General features: G+C 37.5%; 2 protein-coding genes across 2 annotated transcripts; one reads left to right on the top strand and one right to left on the bottom strand.

Annotated features, from left to right (window-relative positions):
- The first annotated feature begins 407 nt into the window (after positions 1-407).
- synprb (synaptoporin b) lies at positions 408-5149 on the top strand. The gene is made up of 5 exons (XM_015042401.1): positions 408-550; positions 1119-1243; positions 2088-2286; positions 2407-2598; positions 2682-5149. Exons 1-5 carry the CDS (start codon positions 527-529, stop codon positions 3051-3053), a joined length of 912 nt encoding a protein of 303 aa, XP_014897887.1. The 5' UTR covers positions 408-526; the 3' UTR covers positions 3054-5149.
- Positions 5150-7643: 2494 nt separating this feature from the next.
- LOC106953547 (green-sensitive opsin) lies at positions 7644-9705 on the bottom strand. Its single transcript, XM_015042400.1, has 5 exons — positions 9235-9705; positions 8975-9143; positions 8661-8826; positions 8322-8561; positions 7644-8235 (listed from the first exon to the last, which is right to left on the bottom strand). Exons 1-5 carry the CDS (start codon positions 9617-9619, stop codon positions 8137-8139), a joined length of 1059 nt encoding a protein of 352 aa, XP_014897886.1. The 5' UTR covers positions 9620-9705; the 3' UTR covers positions 7644-8136.
- Between the last annotated feature and the right edge of the window lie 7913 nt (positions 9706-17618).

Raw genomic sequence — 17618 nt, forward strand, 5'->3', positions numbered from 1 at the left:
AAAAATCACCATGAATTAATTACAGATACAAAAGCATAATTGTTTTGATTATGAATGTCAAATATAGATCTAATGTTCACTGATGTCTATTTACACCCATCAGTTCTGTGCAGCCTGCAATAACTCTGTGACCACCCAAATTATTTATATGATCAAAATCTGTCCCAGATCCTCCATTTGTTTCATGTTGTAAAAAAGCCTCTTTTTTTTTTTCTAGACCAATTTTGCAACAGAGCTTCAAAAAAGAAGATTTTTGGTTCTTTTGTAGTCCAGATCAAAACAAAATAACAAAACAAAAAAACATTATATTTCACAAATATTTGCCTTAAGTTGCATTTAGGAGCATTGATGATTGAATGCAGAGTTTGACCTCATCTCCAGCTCCTCCTCGGGGGGAGACAACCCCTGTCAGCCCACCCCTCTCTGCTGGAAGAGTGGCTTTGGTTTTCCTGTCTGCATCAGTTACATCTCAGCCTGATGACTACAGCTGCCGGCGCTGCATGGAGTAAGGCTCTTTGGTCTTTAAATGTGTATGGTTATATTTGCTCCGGTAAGTTCCCCTTTCTTTATCACTTTTCAAGTTTGTTCTGATTATTGACTGTAAATCTAATTATTTTTGCCTTAGGTTGCAAATTGCAAGACTTTCACATGATAATATTCTTTTTTTCCTTTTTTTTATCTGATAGTGTGGCATAGATGATGCAAGGCATTTTTCTTGTGTTAAAAGTAAAAGAAAAAAAAAAGTTGTTGACTCAGTAAAGCTGTCTTTGGTTTCATCTTTACGTCAGAAATGTTGTAAATGTGAAGACAAATCAATGATAGAGTCCAGACTTGGTGCTACGTGAACAAACAGATTCTGACTCTACCGCTGTGGGCTCCCTCTAGGGCACAGTACGCTGCTCTGTTAATTATCTTCCTTCCTTTAAATTATTCAGGCTTTGTTTTCAAACTCATTTTGAACCGCAATAATCTCTCACCTGATTTATTGATGTGCATTCATTATGCAGCGAGCTCACACAATCAATTGGTGCTTCAGAAGAATTCATTCAAAGAAATCACCAACAGACAGATGGTTACACTTTCAAAAACTTTTTTTTAAACATTTTTATTTTTGATAGATTTTTGCCATTTGTGCATTTGCCACCTGCGGAGGATACCATGGCTATCTTCAGGTTAAAGTGGACTGCTCCGCCCGGAGACCGAACAACCTCAGCATCAATATTGAGTTTGGCTATCCTTTCAGGTAAATCAGGATTTTTTTTATTTTATTTTTTTTATTTTTTTTTTGTGACTCTTAAAAAAAGAGATTCATCTTGAAAACAGAGGATCTTAAAGTCAAGGAGACACAAAATTATTAACTGTAGAACAAACTGTCTTAGATTAAATCAACCAAAAGCTTCAAATATTTATATACTCTTAAGAATTTGGAGCAACAGTGTCTAACTATAAAGTTTTGTGAAGAGACTAAAATTCAGTTGTCCAGTTTAGCAGAGCTGCTCTCTGTTGAAGCTCACCCAGTTTTAAACCAGGCTGAATGGGGATGCCGACCCACTTTAACATCTCTAGGTCTTCAGCATTTCTTATATAACTGTGCTCGCAGTAAAAACGGTCCCCTCAGCTGGTCCCTCGTGCACATTTTTAAGCACGTTGCCATTTTAATGCAAGAATTTTAGGCAGTGGAAGATGGAAACTGAAGTAAGGCTTTGACAACACAAGCTACATCAATAAATAACTGACGGCAGCAGGGGGCAGAAGTTTGTTTTATTTTATAAAGCTAAAGTGATCAGGATTTTGGTGTTTTGTTTTTTTTTTGGGGGGGGCGGCGGCATTTTTTAATCATATTTTATCTCAAATGTCACATTTCAAAACAGTCACTGTTGCACATGCACTGTCTCCATTCTCCTCGCCTTTTATGAGAGGTTGGAATGTGACTCAGTTGCATTCAAACATAATGGGTTAATCTAAATACCTGTGACTTGCTGATTCATTATTCTGGTATCTAATGAATATTCTGGTATTCATTATTATTACAGAGTTAATGATAACCTTTATTTGTTGCTCTCAATCTGCCTCTCTGTGTCTTGCAGATTGCAGCAGATCCACTTCAAAGCTCCCTTATGCGACGCAAGCAGAGAAGATGTTGTTTTCCTCAATGGCGATTTCTCTGCTGCAGCTCAGTTTTTCGTAACTGTGGGCGTTTTGGCATTTCTGTACTCCTTCTTTGCAACAATTGTCTACGTCTTCTACCAGAACAAGTACCTGAAGAACAACAGAGGCCCTCTAGTGGTCAGTGACGTTTGATTTCAACGATCAGTTAAATCAGGAGCGTTGTGTTAAAGTGACACTAATAAGTGACTTTTGTGACTTTCTTCTACATGTGTGTTTCTGTCCTGAACAATGCAACAGGATTTTCTTGTCACTGTTACCTTTTCTCTAATGTGGCTGCTCAGCAGCTGCTGTTGGGCTAAAAGCCTCACTGATATCAAGGCAGCCACGAACCCAACAGAGGTCCTCCTTCTCATTGCTTCCTGTAGAGAGAAGGAAAATAGATGTGCAACCACGCAGGAACCTCTCTGGTCTCGCCTAAACACTTCCACTGTAGGTATATAATCAAAAATGAAACCGTCTGGACGTGATAATTCACTTACAACGGTTCCTTTTTTTTTTTTTTTTCCCCCCGGGTTTTTGGTTTTCTTAATGCAATCCTCTGGTCTGGAAACATTTGGTTTGTCTTTAAAGAGACAGGCTGGTACAAGACTGGCCAGAGATACCCAAGTAGGACTTCTTCCAGGAAACGATCCAGTGAGATGCGAGAGCGACTCTACAGCGAGTCCAGCTTTGACCAGCCAGATGACGGTTTTGGCCCCTTCAGACAGGACAGCTTCACCGAGTCAAGAGGGAACTACGACAAACAGTTGGAGAGACAAGCTAGCATCAACCAGTCGCAAGTAAACTTCAGCTTACCAGAGACATATCTGGGCAAAGCAGTGATTTATGAGAGAGAGAATAAAGTAGCTTCTCAAGGACCTGTGATTTTTGTTAATGAGATGTGACCTTAACATAATGTGAGCTAAAATAGTGCTGTATTCTTATATTACTACTCACAAAGGTAATTAGAAATCAGCAAATTTTACAGATGTAGGAGTTAAAATTTGTGTAATATAAAAATATGCTTGGAAAAATGCTAAGTTTAACGGTTATCAGATTTCAAGGACAAGGTAAGGTCAGTAAGGACTGGGCTACACAGCTGTTTCTCTCTGCTTTAGTGAAAATCCATTAATACAGTAAACCCCTCCAGGTAATAGAAAGATAAAACCAAACTAAAAAGAATTAAAGCTAATCTCCATTACTCTTTAAAACAAAATATCTCATTAGCTTTTTTTTTTTTCCTTTTTTGCATACACAATGTCATGAGACGATTTTATGTACAAGATCTCTGAGAAAGCAATCAACAACTCTCCAAAAAATTCTAACACTTCAGAATAAATGAAAATTGATATCAGAGCTGTCACTTTACAGTCTTTATTGTCTTATATTAGGGATTAGCACCATTAGCTTGGTTAGAGCTACTGATTGTAAGCATATGTCCCATGTATTTTCTCTATATAGAAAAACTCTAATATTTCCCAATAAAAGTCGCAGATGGAATTACAATCTTCTAGAAGATTGTAATTCTTTTACAGTATTTTACAAGGAGCACCACTACATATGGTGATCATTGTGGTGGTAAAAATCAGAAATAAATCATAATTCAAACAAAAAGATAAAATACCCCAACGATACTTAAAATAGCTCAAAGAAGCTTTCTGAGACTTCCACAATGAAGGCCAATATTATTGACTATTATTATTTTAACTTTTTATGGGACATTCACTCAAAAATAAGATAGTTTTAATGTTTGGTTTGGTTGGCAAGTGAAAGATTGTGTTAGTTTATCCCTAGTTAGCAGATTTGCTGACTAATGAAACAAAATATTTTTTAACGCTAACTTTTTACTGAACTTGCAATAAAGCTTTTTAACATTGTTTTCTTTTACCGACCTTCAAATTAAAACTTCCAATTAATCTAGTTGTTTCAGATTTCTTTGAGTATTTTCCAAAATCTTTAAATCTACCCTAGGTGTCATGTCTGCAAAGTTTCCCCTCAATGTGTTTTGCTTTTTTGGGGATTTTCTGAAGGGATCTTGATTTATACTTTTCAGGACTTCTAAAAGGTAGTTCAGATTTGTGGTTTGAACCTTTTAGATTTTTTTCTTCTTTTTTTTTTACCACTGATTCTTAGTTCAGTTAATGTGACAGCATTTTATTCTTCAAATGTTGCATTTTGGAGCCTATAAATGCCTGAATGGTTTATGTCAAACTCCAAAATATTCCCCTTGGTAGAGAAAAGGAAAGGAAAAGCTAGAAAGGACTTTGAACAGACATTCAGAAAGTCTAATGAAATATTGATAAAGACTGGTTTTAAAAATTGTAAGAAAGACTATCGCTCTGAGACTGAAAATACAAAGGAATTATTGATCTTTGTTTCATCACATAATCTTTAGAATTGTGTTTTAAAAGTTAATATTCCTGGATGTTATGTTTGTATTTTAGGTCAGGTGATATGGTTTGTGTATGAAAATTGGAGTTTCAGTAGAAAAAAAAGAGTTTAATGTGTGATTGATGTCTATGATTTGGCATTGAAGTTTTGTTACATGGTTTTGTGTAATGGTGGATTTCTTAATATTTTAATTTGTATATCTCCTCTGCGTCCTCATTTAGAGATTTGAAATGTTGTAGTTCTCTTGATTGCAAATCCTGTAGCTATTTTTTTTTTTATTGTTTAAGTTAATTGAAGGTCAGAATTAAAAAGATAAACCCTTGTATAGTAACAACAAGTCAGGACTTTTGTCTTTAAAAAAAAATACTGCAGTTTTTCATTTATTTGAAAAATTAAGAATAATTGTTATTTTATCTTGTTTTACATACTCACTAAATACTGATTAACATTTAGATTCTAATTATACTTTGAAGCAGGTGTTAATGGTTGTTTTCTTATTTGCTTTTATGTGAGAATGCATTGTTGCTCTTTACTTCTGTGGTAAATGAATCAAGGAGATTTGATGTAAAGTCTTAAACAATAAATGTGAGAAGTTTACATTTGAAAGCCATAATGGACACTTGTTTTCTCGGAGACGCCAACTTTTGTCAAAGGGTGTATTGCTGCAGAGTGTATTAGCATTATCTCGACTGCAAGGCCAGCGGGATAATCCCACCTTGAATCTATGTTATCCTCGTTAAGTACGTTAAAATAATACGGGCCAAATACCTGAGACCGCTTAGCCCCATACTGTCACAGATCTAAATCTTTAAATGTGACAATGCACAAAATTCACACTCAATGGGTTTTGGTTGAACTTCAAGATATTAAAATGATGGCTAAACCGATCAAGCAGTCACAGACTACTCCCATAGTAACAGCTTTTCTATATAGAAGGTCATGAAATAAACGGCCCAATGACTTGCTTCCTCTGTAGTGACTGATCCCTACCACAAATATAAGACACAAAGAGATTCTTAACTTCTCTCAAAAATAAAATTTATTCAATTAAGATTCCTGACATTCTTTGCCAAATGCTTTCCTCCTCTCTCCTAACTCACTTGCCTGTTTGACAACTGTAAAACAAAGGCCACTAGAGCTGAGAAAACCTTAAAAAGGTCAGATAATCAACTGCACAAACACAGCAAAACAAAAATTCAAACACAACTTTCACTTAGGATTTCTAGAGGTGCAGAGTTCTCTAACTAAGAAATGAACTTTAAAATTATTACCTAAGCTGATAAAGTTGAACTTTTATCAATTTGTTTGCGCTCTCTCTGGAGTTTAAAGAAAGGCCTTTGCATTTAATGTGGAGTTACAAATGTCTAACTATAATGCAAGACCATATCAAAAGCTGTGAGGTTTTGCTGTGAGGGGAAAGCAGCAAATCTCTGGAAAGACTTCAAAAGGGAAAAGCATCTACCATCGTCCATTGAGCATGCAATGTATCCATTTTTGTACTACCTTTATTTTCTATTTTAAAACTGTAAGAAAAACTTTATTAATTGTCACATAAAAGCTTTATCCTTAACTTAAATGCTTTTTGAAATAAGGAGACTTTGACCCACTGAACACTTTGTTTTCTTAAATTGACTTGTTTGGAGATGTGCCCAAACTTTTAATTTCTGCCTATGATTATAAAATAATAATAATAAAAATTTTCTTAATGTGTGTCCTCAACATAAAATTAATATGGCACATTTAATTATTTATCAGACTAACTTAACCCAAGACTACTTTTTCTTTAGAACCACAAGAAATTTGAACCTCTCCAAATGTATAGTTACATAACCGCTCCGCTCCTAAAACACGGCAAACCACAGAAAAACGCTGTAGCTACCAGAACAGTGATTTTCTTCTATCCTGCCTCACATTGCTGATTTTGCCTAGGGATTTTCCTCCATGCATCCCAGAGTTTGTTATTATGGCCTCTGCATGCAGCCCATTCTGTCTGATCCAAGCAATTAGAACAAAGAAAGGCGACACTCGCCTCTGCCAGCCCCCTGACAGAGAGACTAAGCACACACAGGTGTCCAGAGCAGGCTCTTTGAAGAAAATTACAGTGCATGTGGCCACAGCATGACAATTAGTATCGGGTTATCAGCTGGAAATAAAGGGGTACATCAAGATATAGATGGTTCGCTGGGTAAGAAAGAAGTGTGTGCTTGAAAATAATTAAACCCTTTAGATCTGTTTCTCGGTGTAGACTGGTGCATAAATTGTGTAGATAGTTGCTGCAGAGCATGAAGCAGCCGTTACTGTTACTTTCAGATGTTCCACAATGTGAAACATATTCCCCACAGCAGTTCTGCCAAAGGACATGTTTTCAGTTTTGGTGGGAACCTCCAGGGGGCACCATCTGGTTGATATACAAGCTGAAAGACTCCAACAGACATTGCACTGGTAAAGTTACAAGTTGTGTAATTCTCTTTATTTATTTAGTTGTAAAACCATGCCTCGTTTTTTTTTTTTTTGTTTTTTTTTTGTTATTAATTTTATGTTGTTGTCATATTGCAAAGGTTTTATGTCACCGTACAGCTGCACATCAACAGCTCAACCTCAGGGGGACGACATAGCACAGCATCAGATGGAAAACACATAAGCCTGTTGGTACTTCAGGTCTCTCACAGCAAATTACCAATTAAAATAGCGAATTTATTTTACAGTATCCCATAGGCCTTTCTTCTAAATCCTCTCTTGTTCTTAATATCTCACCAGACGTTAACCACAAAGGAAATGTTTATAAACTGAAACTTAATGAGACATTGATTCAGAATTTATAGGCAGAGACTTAAATTGAACTAGATTTAGGGGGGGGGGGAGTGTATGGTACTTATGACATACCTCTAAGTACTCAGTTGAACAGTCGAAAGTCTTACATGCAAATTATTTTTGAGCAAGTTAGCTCTGAAATGATTAGACTGAAATCAATAAGAAATTATTTTATGCTGCAATGCTTACAATTAAATAACCTTTATTTTCTGAAACGTGTTTATGGTTTAGCTTAATAATGTTTTCTATTGTAAGAACCTCCAAAATTAGATTTCAATAAACACACCACGATGTTTATTTTGATGCATGTATTTATTATCTACTCAAGACTATGTATTTTTTTTTGGTTTGTTTTTCCACAAAATGCATAAAAATAATTCCACTGGTGCTCCAGTAAAACATGTTCCCTCATATAATTACAAGAAAACGCCCCACACACTTGCTTGAACATTCAGCAACGAAGGGTTTTCAGCGGTTCACAGCCTGTGTTTCTGTAGTTGAGGTGTGCAGAGAGATCCCAGTTCAGCCACGCATACTCACACATACGTGCTCACATATCATACACACATTCACACAGCTGCTGTACAAGATAAACGGCAAGGTAAAATTTACACTTGGTGCTTTACACGCGTAACCAGATGAGACAGAATTCCTTTGTCCACAGTTGTTAAATCCATAAATTTATTTGGCAAAAGTCTCTCCCTTTTGAGTGGACTATCGAAATCGGAAAGCAATTATTCAGGAACTTGTCCACAGACTTGAAGACGTGATTAAGACACATGGTCCTTAAGCAGCAGTCGAGACTTCTGTCTTGCTCGTTGAAACTGAGGTCTCATCCTCCACCATGCCGCCCATTCCAATAGTGCTGAGCATGCAGTTACGGAACTGAAAGTCAGGGAAAGGAGAATATTTAAGTACTTGCATATAAATACATAAAAACATGGGTTGTGGCGTCTGTAGAATATGCCAACCTGTTTGTTCATCAGGACATAGATAACAGGATTGTAAAGGGCTGAGCTCTTTGCAAAGAAAGCAGGCAGGGCTGCAGTCAGAGCCGTGAATGCCGCTCCTTTGTTCAAAAAGATCCAGCCAGCGAAGGTTGCGTATGGAGTCCAAGCTACCAGGAAGCCCAGCACCATCAAGACACACATACGTGTTACTTCCTTCTCGGCTTTCTGTGTGGAAGCCGAGTCCTGCTGCTGAGCTGCGGCCTACGGAGTTCAGTAAGGCAAGAGGTAAGAAAACACTTGTGCAACTCTTTCAGTGAGTTCATACGAAGTTGGAAGAAAACCTGTGTAAACGTCACTTACAGCTTTGACTGTCATGACGAGGCTTCCATAGGTGAAGAAAATCAGGAAAACAGGAATGAAGAAATGAACGACAAACATGTAGATGACATAAGATTCATTGTTGAATCCTGGAGCCAAGGTGTAGTAATCAGGTCCACAGGAGCACTGCATGCCTTCTGGAAGGTACCTGCACAACATATGAAACAATAAAATTAGGTTTTTATTTGAAAAAGATGGCAGTTAATATGTTCATTTATGGTAATTCACTTCATTTGTAGTAAATTAAGAGCTGCAGAAATCTCGATTAAATCATTTTGAATCAAGCAGAGGTTTACCTTGACCATCCGAAAAGTGGAGGTGCTGCACAAGCAAGAGCCATGATCCATGTGGAAGTAACTCCAGCAGCAGCATGAGTTCCAGTGAATTTGAAGCTGCCCATAGGTTTGCACACAACAATATATCTCTCAATAGCCAGAACAACCAGAGACCAGAGAGCAACTTCACCTTCAGAGACAAAAAAAAAACATGTTGTTACTAACTGTAGACAAACCACTGAAGCATGATTCCTGACAATTTTTAGTTGCTTTCATCCTACCTCCGAGTGTTGCCATGAATCCCTCAATAGCACAGAAGGTGGGTCCAAGAATGAAGTAACCATTAAGAGCAGATGTGATGGTGATGGTGAAACCGAAGGCGCACATGATGAGTCCGGCCACTGCCAAGTTCACCAGGATGTAGTTGAGAGGCTGGCGCAGCTTTTTGTTCTGAGCTGTTACAAACAGCGTCAGGCCATTAATGGGAGTTCCAGTGCAGATCAGGAAGAACATGTAGAAGGCTAGGAGCTTGTAGATCATTGGGTCCACCATGTAGTACTGCGGGTATTCGAAGGGACTTCTGACGATGCCGGTTTTGTTGGACATCGGGATGTAGAAGTTTTTTCCCTCCGTGCCATTGGGCTCGTATCCGCCATCCCAAGCCATCTCTAGTTTCCTTGTGAGTGGGAGATTTCACTGCTCGAAGTGCCAAAAGCTGCGGAGTGGTAAATGCCAACCCTACACTGGTAGTTAAGGTGGACGTGGATGTTTTATACCTCCTCCGAGTTATCCCCACATTAGTCAAATTAGATTACAGGAGGATTGTGAGGAAGTGACCAGCTCAAATCTGACGGATAATTGACTTTAAGGAAGCACCGCAGGGTAATAACCTTAGGGTTAAAAGTCTCCCTTCTGCTTGACATACAGTCTACATTTCCTGATAAATTGCTGTCCTTCTTCTTCAGTCTTACTCATTCTTGGAAGTTGTTGCTTTGCAATGCATACCTTATTTCGAAGAACCAGAAATTACATTTAAAAATGTAAATTAAAAATGCCACATAGACATGTTCTTTACTGATTTCATTTACACATGAATTTAAAATATGGCACACATATCTTTATAGGCTTACTATGAAGTTTGCTGTAAAATTCTTAAAAATGAAGCATGACTGATAAAAGTTTGATCTGTTGACATACTTTGCAGAAAAGTTTATTGAACTTGGAAATTTTACTGTCTTGCCGTATAAGTCGTGATCTTTGAGAGACAGTATTTTTAGACAGTAAAGGTTTGTCTGAGTTGTTCAGCTGAGTTAAGCAGCCATGACTTCACATTTTTAATCCCCAGTGAGCACAAATGCAGGAAAGACTGAGGGATCAGACAAAGTCCAGCTTCACCCAAACATTCGCTCCCCATCCAGTAATGAAGGACGAGGACGTTTTGTCCAGTGGTTTTATAAACTGTGAGCTACTTGCGTCTTATAACTAAGAAGATGTGATACATGCACATATTTATATAAGGGATTATGTATTGACAGATGTCATCGACCTACATTTGTGCTTTATTGTCATATAATATAGAACTGTAATTAAATCTTTAATTTTTTTTTTTTTAGTTCTCCACGTTTAACAATTTTGTTTGGTTAATTTGTTACCTTTCAGAGGCAGAAGGAGGCCAAAGCATATCCTAGCTACAGTGCCATGAAAAAGTGCCCCCGTACAGGTTTCTTCTGTTGTACTTTCACGTCATATGTAAATGTTTCACATCTTCAAACTAAGTTCAGTTTCAATCAAGATCTTCTTTACTCAAACCAACCTGGCTTTCGTGACAAACTATTTTTCATCCTTTGGAAACACATCCATTGCTTGGATTATAATAAAATCTAAAAAAAAAAGTAGAGATTACTTGTATGTTGTACCCTAATAGACAATATTTAAACAACTGTGGTATGATCACATGCACATCCAAGTTACCCTCTTTACCACAGCATTAAAGAAATTACATTTAAGAATGTAATTTTTAAACACACAACACACAAACAGCAAGAAAGACTTCATATTGTTTTTTTGTGTTTTCCCTGTACACAAGAAAACAAACAAACAAACATGGGTACAAATATATTTAATCACCATCAATAACTAATAACTAACTAAATAAATATCAAGCTCAGTCAACTGGATGCTATGAAAAAATGATAAAAGAAATCTCAAAGTGACGTCTGTAGAATAAGTAGCTTTGAGCTTTGCGTATTGCAAATGCTGGACGGCAATTTGTTTGTTACATAGGGCTGGGTTGGTATGAATAGGCTCCCCCCCCCATAGTACATGTATCATTATTTTAAAACTGCATTTCATATTTACTTTGAAATTAAAATTGGTTTGACAATCTTAAGTGCTTAGGCGTAACCAAAAAGACCCAAATAGATAGTCAGATTATTTGATCTCAACCGAAAGCGTACAAGAGAGTCCTGCATGCTAATGCCTAATCACATTTGTTTAAGAAATACTTTAGCAGCTGTTTCCCTTAAATCTGTTATATTCCCAGCATTTAGACTCACTAAATACAACTACTAAAACTACTAAATACAGGGAAATATTCTCTGTTTCTCTTTATGCAATGGGAAATGGATAATTTAATCCATAATTTGAGGCCTAAAACACCTTCTTCTGTTTTCCATTCTCTCTATTTTACAAGCTTACACTTATAAAATAGAGAGAATGACTATTTCTCTTCTGTACAAGGATTGAACAGAAGATATCCCCAGAAAAAAACAAAATAAAGCCCGGAGGACTACTCAGCAAAATCACTTAGTGGTCCGTCTGCTTTCAAAAAAGAAGAAAAGAAAAAAAAACAATAAATAAAGTATGAAGAAATTAGAGGTAGTTTTGTCTGTTTATATATATATATATATATATATATATATATAAAAATGAATATTTTATCAGCGTTGCACTGAGAAGTAGCTTGTATAACGAGCTCAGCAGATGCAGAGTTCCACCAGGTGTTTGTTTATTGCTGCTAGCTAGTCTGGAAAAAACTGAATGGGAAGCTTGGAGACTGGTGGCGCTGGGTTCACCCAGGCATTTCACACAGCTGAATGGCTGCCCTGGCAGATTAAAGGATTTCTCAAACATGCATGAAAGAATCAAGTCAACATAGGAGGTATGATTTTTTGAGGGAGTAACATTGTAACATGATGTAAAGCTCCAAAAGAGTTGATTTTACATACATTCACCTATATTACTTAATAGGTGAATGCACCGTTGTAGGCGAATGGGAGACATAAACTGCATGTCAGCATTTCAACCATTAGTTCATTGTCTATACCCGCCTTTCCCTGCAGCTGTTGCGGGAAATCTGGTGTCTATCTCCAGCGGTTATCTTGTGATAGGTGACTGATCGCCAGTCGATCACTGGACAACACAGAAGTACACAAGACAAACAATGCCAGGACTCAACTGGAGTAACAATTTTACCGCTGCTGTTTTGGGACTGTGTAAGGATGCCACAGAGGACTCATGCATATATGAGTCGAACATGCAAACTCGGAGGCGCACAGGGCAAATAACCATACATGCACACACTGACACCTAGGTACAATTCAGAATGACCAATTAACCTACATGCTTGCTTCAGCTCCAGGAGAGGAAGCCAGAACCAAGAGAGAACCCAGAAATGAAAAGAGAAATGCAGAAAGATTTAAGGCCAAGATTTGAATCCAGGGCCTTCTTACTGCAAGGCAATCATGCTACCAACTGCACCATTGTTCAGTTTTATTATTTGCTCAAATAATTTTTTTCGGAGGAAAAGAAAAAACAATTTGCTTTCATCTAGAGGTGAACACAAAAGCACAGACAGTTTTACCAAATGAACCCTGCACTTTACTTGCCACTTTAGCTGCCAAAGCAGTAAATTACTCAGACTCAGCGTTACCAAACTGATCTCACAGTCTCTTTTCTCATTAAACATAGGGTGACCAGGTAATAGGTGTTCTTAACCACTGGTGTGTTGATGTGAAAAACAAACTGCCCACTTCTTACAGTAAGCTTTTGATACATCATGGCAAGGCCATTGCAGGACAAGGAGATACTAAGGTTAATCCAATCAGGTCAGTGGCAGTTATAGTTTCTTCAAGCAGTGATGGAGACCGAGAGTGTGAATGGTTGGAAAAAGACCTAACATAGATCATTACTAAATGACTGTATAAATAAATAGTCTTCTACAAACTTCTCACCTTAAGTGACAATCTAATGATTTTTATTTGAAAAGAAAAAGAAGGTATTGATCGCTAATTAACCAGTCAATATATTTACATGACAAATCATTCCAGCAGTCTGAAATGGTGAACCTTTGTCTTCAGCATCACATCTTCTTAGAACAGCAAATCGACCATAACTGTTCCCGTCTCTTCAAATTTCTTCATCATCATCATCATCATTGTACAGTTGCACACGTTAGTAAAATTTATGTAACATTATTTTTAACAAGTACTTACATATCTAATAAAATGTACCTATTGAACTCGTTTGACGATTGTTAATATAACACTGAAATCTGCACATTAATTCCAGTACTTGATGTACAAATGTTCAATACTTTGACTCATAAATACAATTTCTTAGATATTATCTATACATACAGGAAAATATAGCATTTTCTATTGCTTTATTACCTCTTCTGGGCATGAAATTTCTTTTGTAAATGTAATGGAAGTAAGCTATGAAGTAACTAACTCAATAAGTTGCATTTCATATAAACGGGCGAGACCAGGGATTGGTGTGACAGTTCAAACATTTCAGTTTGTGGCTTGGAGCTCTTGTAAGCCAGTGCATTCACAATTTAATGCAAAGTACTTACATGTCTCCTCTGCTGTTAAGTGGTAGAGCTATTTTTTCCTGCAACAAAAATAGTAATTACATAGTCTGGTTTCAAACACAAAGAGCGAACTGTTGCAATTAACTCTGTACTCTGGGTTAGCTGTAACATACCCCGAGGTGACGTGTAGCACAATAAAGTAAGGATACTGACAAGCACTTAACATTCAGGTGCCACGTTCATCTGTTGAAAGACTTTGAGGCAAACATAACCCGAATCGAGAATGTTCAACCTTCACCGTTCAGGATGGAGACGAATTTCTGGGCAAAATGTTTTGTGCATCAGCTCCAGAACGAAAGCAAAAGACCTTGAGAAGATGCTGGTGGAAGCTGGTAAGAGAGTTTTCAACCTCGAAACAAATCTTGTCGTCCAAACCTACGTATAAATATTTGCGAGTGCAAACAGAAACAGATGTGTTGTTTTATGTTTTCAGCGCCACATGACTGAATTGTTTGTTAAAACAACGGTGAGTCCATTTCAAGTAGCTGCTGACGAGCTTAATGAACTAAAGTGCTGCGATGCAAATAATGACTTTCTCATTAATGACCACTGCAGCTGCAAAGGCAAAGTTGTCTGCATTTCAGTTCTTTATTCACTTGTTAAATACTCTTTAGTCATGTTGTTGTGTTGTCAACAGGGAAATGGTCATGGTACAATAAGAGCCGATAACCTCACAATGTAAAGGTAAAAAGCTAACTATAAAAAAAAGCTGTAACTGTAAGGCTTAAATCCCTTTTTGTCCAATTCAGATTGATCAGAATTTATTTTTAAAGTAACTCAAAATGTCTGTTTTGCATGAAGAATTTAATCTATGTACCTGTGCTTCTACTTGTAATCTCTCTCTCTCAGCACGATATTTAAGGTACTCCAGTAAATATTTTGATGTTAAAAAAAAACATGTTTTTGCATCTGACCAGCAGGGGGTGTCACTTCCCACACAACATACTCCAGAATTAGACCATCTGCTCAACAAGTCTGAACACAAACCTGAGAAATCTAAAGCTAGATCAAGATAATCCACTTATTGCAGGTGTAAGATGTGGGATGTGGGTGTAAGATGTGGGATCTTACTGGAATCCCACATGAGACAAACATTCCTTGGACTAGGTGCGGGCAACTCCAGGCCTCGATCTCCTGCAACGTTTAGAGGTGTCTCTACTTCAGCACACATGAGTCAAATAATGAGGTCGTTAGCAGGACTCTGGAGAACCTGACTGCACTTAGGAGGTGATTCGGCTGTTGGATTCAAGCGTGTTGGACCAGGGAGACGTCTAAGAGTTGCAGGACACCGGCCCTCCAGGACCAGGATTGCCTTAGACAACTTTGCTTAGTTATTTTTTTGAGTATTTTACTGAGGGTTAGTCAACGTCATGTGGTGGAAACTTTTGACAATACAGAACAGGGTTGTCATAACAAGTAGTCATAAATAAAATTAGAAATTTTGAAGATAATTTTCCCAAAATCTACTTTATCTACTCAGAAGGGTGTGTACGAGGCACGTCCACTAATATCATGATGTCTTTTTGAAACTTTAGTCAAGAAATATTTCTTGTCATATTCACAATGGCAGTCAGTATAGCACTCCGTTTTAAACATGAGGATGTGGTTACAGATTGTAAATCAAAGCACTCTCCAATTAGGCTGTAAGGCAGCTTTCGTTTCGGAATCGACCTCAGCCACCCATCCTGCTTTGGTCCAACAGACTGAAGCTCCATGAAGACATGACAGGCCCATCTGGAGAGGCGATAACTTCAGCTACCAGCGATGCAACAAGTGCTTTTCTAACCTTCTAAAAGGAAAGTAGAAGCTTAGCCACATAATAACTTTAGGGGGGAAATAATTCATGGTTTTAGATCATATTCTGTGATGATGTTGCTTAAAAATAATAGTATGCCAGGTCTGAAACTGGCGTACCAAAGTAAAGCCAGAAAATGACGGCGTTTTGAAATAAATCATCTTGAGAAAATCAATAACCTCTCCATAATATGTAGATTAAATAATGACAAAAAAAAAAAGAAAAAAACTGGAGGTTTGCTCTGTCTTGCCTTCATCCATATTTGGGCTCCTTTCAATTTAAAAGGAAGAAAAACTAAAAGTCTAGTCCGCTGCTTACGTTTGTGGATTTCACCTTAGACCGACGTTGCTGGGATCAGGCACAGACGATGTGTGGAGGTTTGCTAGTTCCTAGCAAGAAGGTACGTTCAAGGAACACATGTAAACAGAAGCATTCAATTACATCTCGGAAATATCAGTACTTCAGATTAAGGCAGGAGATAGAAATAAAAATCTAGGTTCTGAATGTACTAACGAACTACAATGAAAAATGAACTCATCATAAAAAACAAAACAAATTGGGTGGGGTACCTGTGAACAATAAAATACAAACAGTAAGAATATATTCATACGTGACCTGACCGTAAATTCGGTGTCTCTCACACAGAGACCTTTGCAATCACCACTCCAGTCTTTTACGACAAGTGTGTGTGACATGCACTCCTGCTTGCTGCAATGGGCAAAAAACGTGATACCAGGGTTCATTTGGTTGAATATTTTTATGACTACACCTATGGTAAATGCATCCAATATACCAGTAATACTTTAGGTGACTTGTTATCAATCGTATATTGTACATTCACCTGGAATCACAGAGCTTTACACGTGACAGCGTAGCTCAATTAAATTTAAATCCCCGTCACTTTTAATATTCATAATCCGATTCATGTCTATTTGAACAGGCAAAAATATGCTTGAAACTTTTTTGGTTAATGTGAAATACCCAATTTATTTCTTTAGCACTGATTTTATTTTTGGAGACTTGTGAAAGAATTGTTCTTGTTCTTCTCAGCCAGCAGCAGGTGCTGCAACCATCTCTTCCACTGCAAATGATCTATTTGTCAAGCAACAGTCCCTCATATCTGCAAATTAAGAGCACAAGACTGAAGCAGCAAGGTTTCCGGAGTGCCAGCTTGACAGACAGCATCACATGAACCAACAAGAATGTTGTTTGCTTTCTGCTCTAAAATACTTTTAGACATCATAGTTTTTTTGTTTGTTTTTAATGGGTTTGCCTTTTCTCTACCCCTCTGTATCAGATGTGCACATTTAAATTGTATGTCTTACTGATGAGAGAGAAAGACAACAGCCTTCTACAGGCCAAAGACCAAAATCCTTTAGTTTTTCAGCTTTAGCTTTTCCAAAGTGCTCTAAAAAATAGTATTAAAAGAGAAAGGGAAGCAGATGTGTATGACAACTTGACTGTACGGTGGAGGCATGCATCTGTGTAGGAGGGTAACTGTGGTGTTAAATGTTCAGTGTGACTTAAAGATAAATCCAATTAGCAGGAGTAATAAGTCTATTAGACTGAGAACATGATAGACCATTGAGGCTCTTAAGACAGGCTTGCAGAAAGAATAAAACAAACTGTGGAAAAAAAATAAAAGGAACACTTTGTTACAGTCTAGTACAGGGCTCACCAACACGGTGCCCGCGGGCACCTGGTCGCCCGCAAGGACCACATGAGTCGCCCGCAGGCCCGTTCTAAAAATAGCACAACTCACTAGTGAGCTGTGTCTAAAAATTTTTTTATTCTGTTGCTATTCTTTTTTTTAATCACACTTGCATTTATATAGCTTTAAAAATGACAGTATCTTAAAAATATCCTCATTACACATGACGTTTAGAAAAGTTAGGGTGAACTCTGACTTACTCTAGTTCTAATTCAATGGTCAGTATTGTGCGCATGACACAACCAGTGCCAATGGAACGTAGGCTAGCGGACACAGCGAAGATGGG

Source organism: Poecilia latipinna, unplaced genomic scaffold, assembly GCF_001443285.1.
Source record: "Poecilia latipinna isolate Pla-1442-1.1 unplaced genomic scaffold, P_latipinna-1.0 Scaffold588, whole genome shotgun sequence".
Taxonomy (NCBI): domain Eukaryota; kingdom Metazoa; phylum Chordata; class Actinopteri; order Cyprinodontiformes; family Poeciliidae; genus Poecilia; species Poecilia latipinna.

Excerpts from the sequence above, each read along its gene's own strand:
- synprb (XM_015042401.1), top strand. The coding sequence starts at position 527 with ATGTGTATGGTTATATTTGCTCCG. Across the intron at positions 551-1,118 it reads GTATGGTTATATTTGCTCCG|ATTTTTGCCATTTGTGCATT; the intron begins GTAAGTTCCCCT and ends TATTTTTGATAG. Across the intron at positions 2,599-2,681 it reads CTCGCCTAAACACTTCCACT|GTTTTTGGTTTTCTTAATGC; the intron begins GTAGGTATATAA and ends TTTTCCCCCCGG.
- LOC106953547 (XM_015042400.1), bottom strand. The coding sequence starts at position 9,619 with ATGGCTTGGGATGGCGGATACGAGCCCAATGGCACGGAGGGAAAAAAC. Across the intron at positions 8,827-8,974 it reads CCACTTTTCGGATGGTCAAG|GTACCTTCCAGAAGGCATGC; the intron begins GTAAACCTCTGC and ends TATGTTGTGCAG. Across the intron at positions 8,236-8,321 it reads ATGTCCTGATGAACAAACAG|TTCCGTAACTGCATGCTCAG; the intron begins GTTGGCATATTC and ends CCTGACTTTCAG.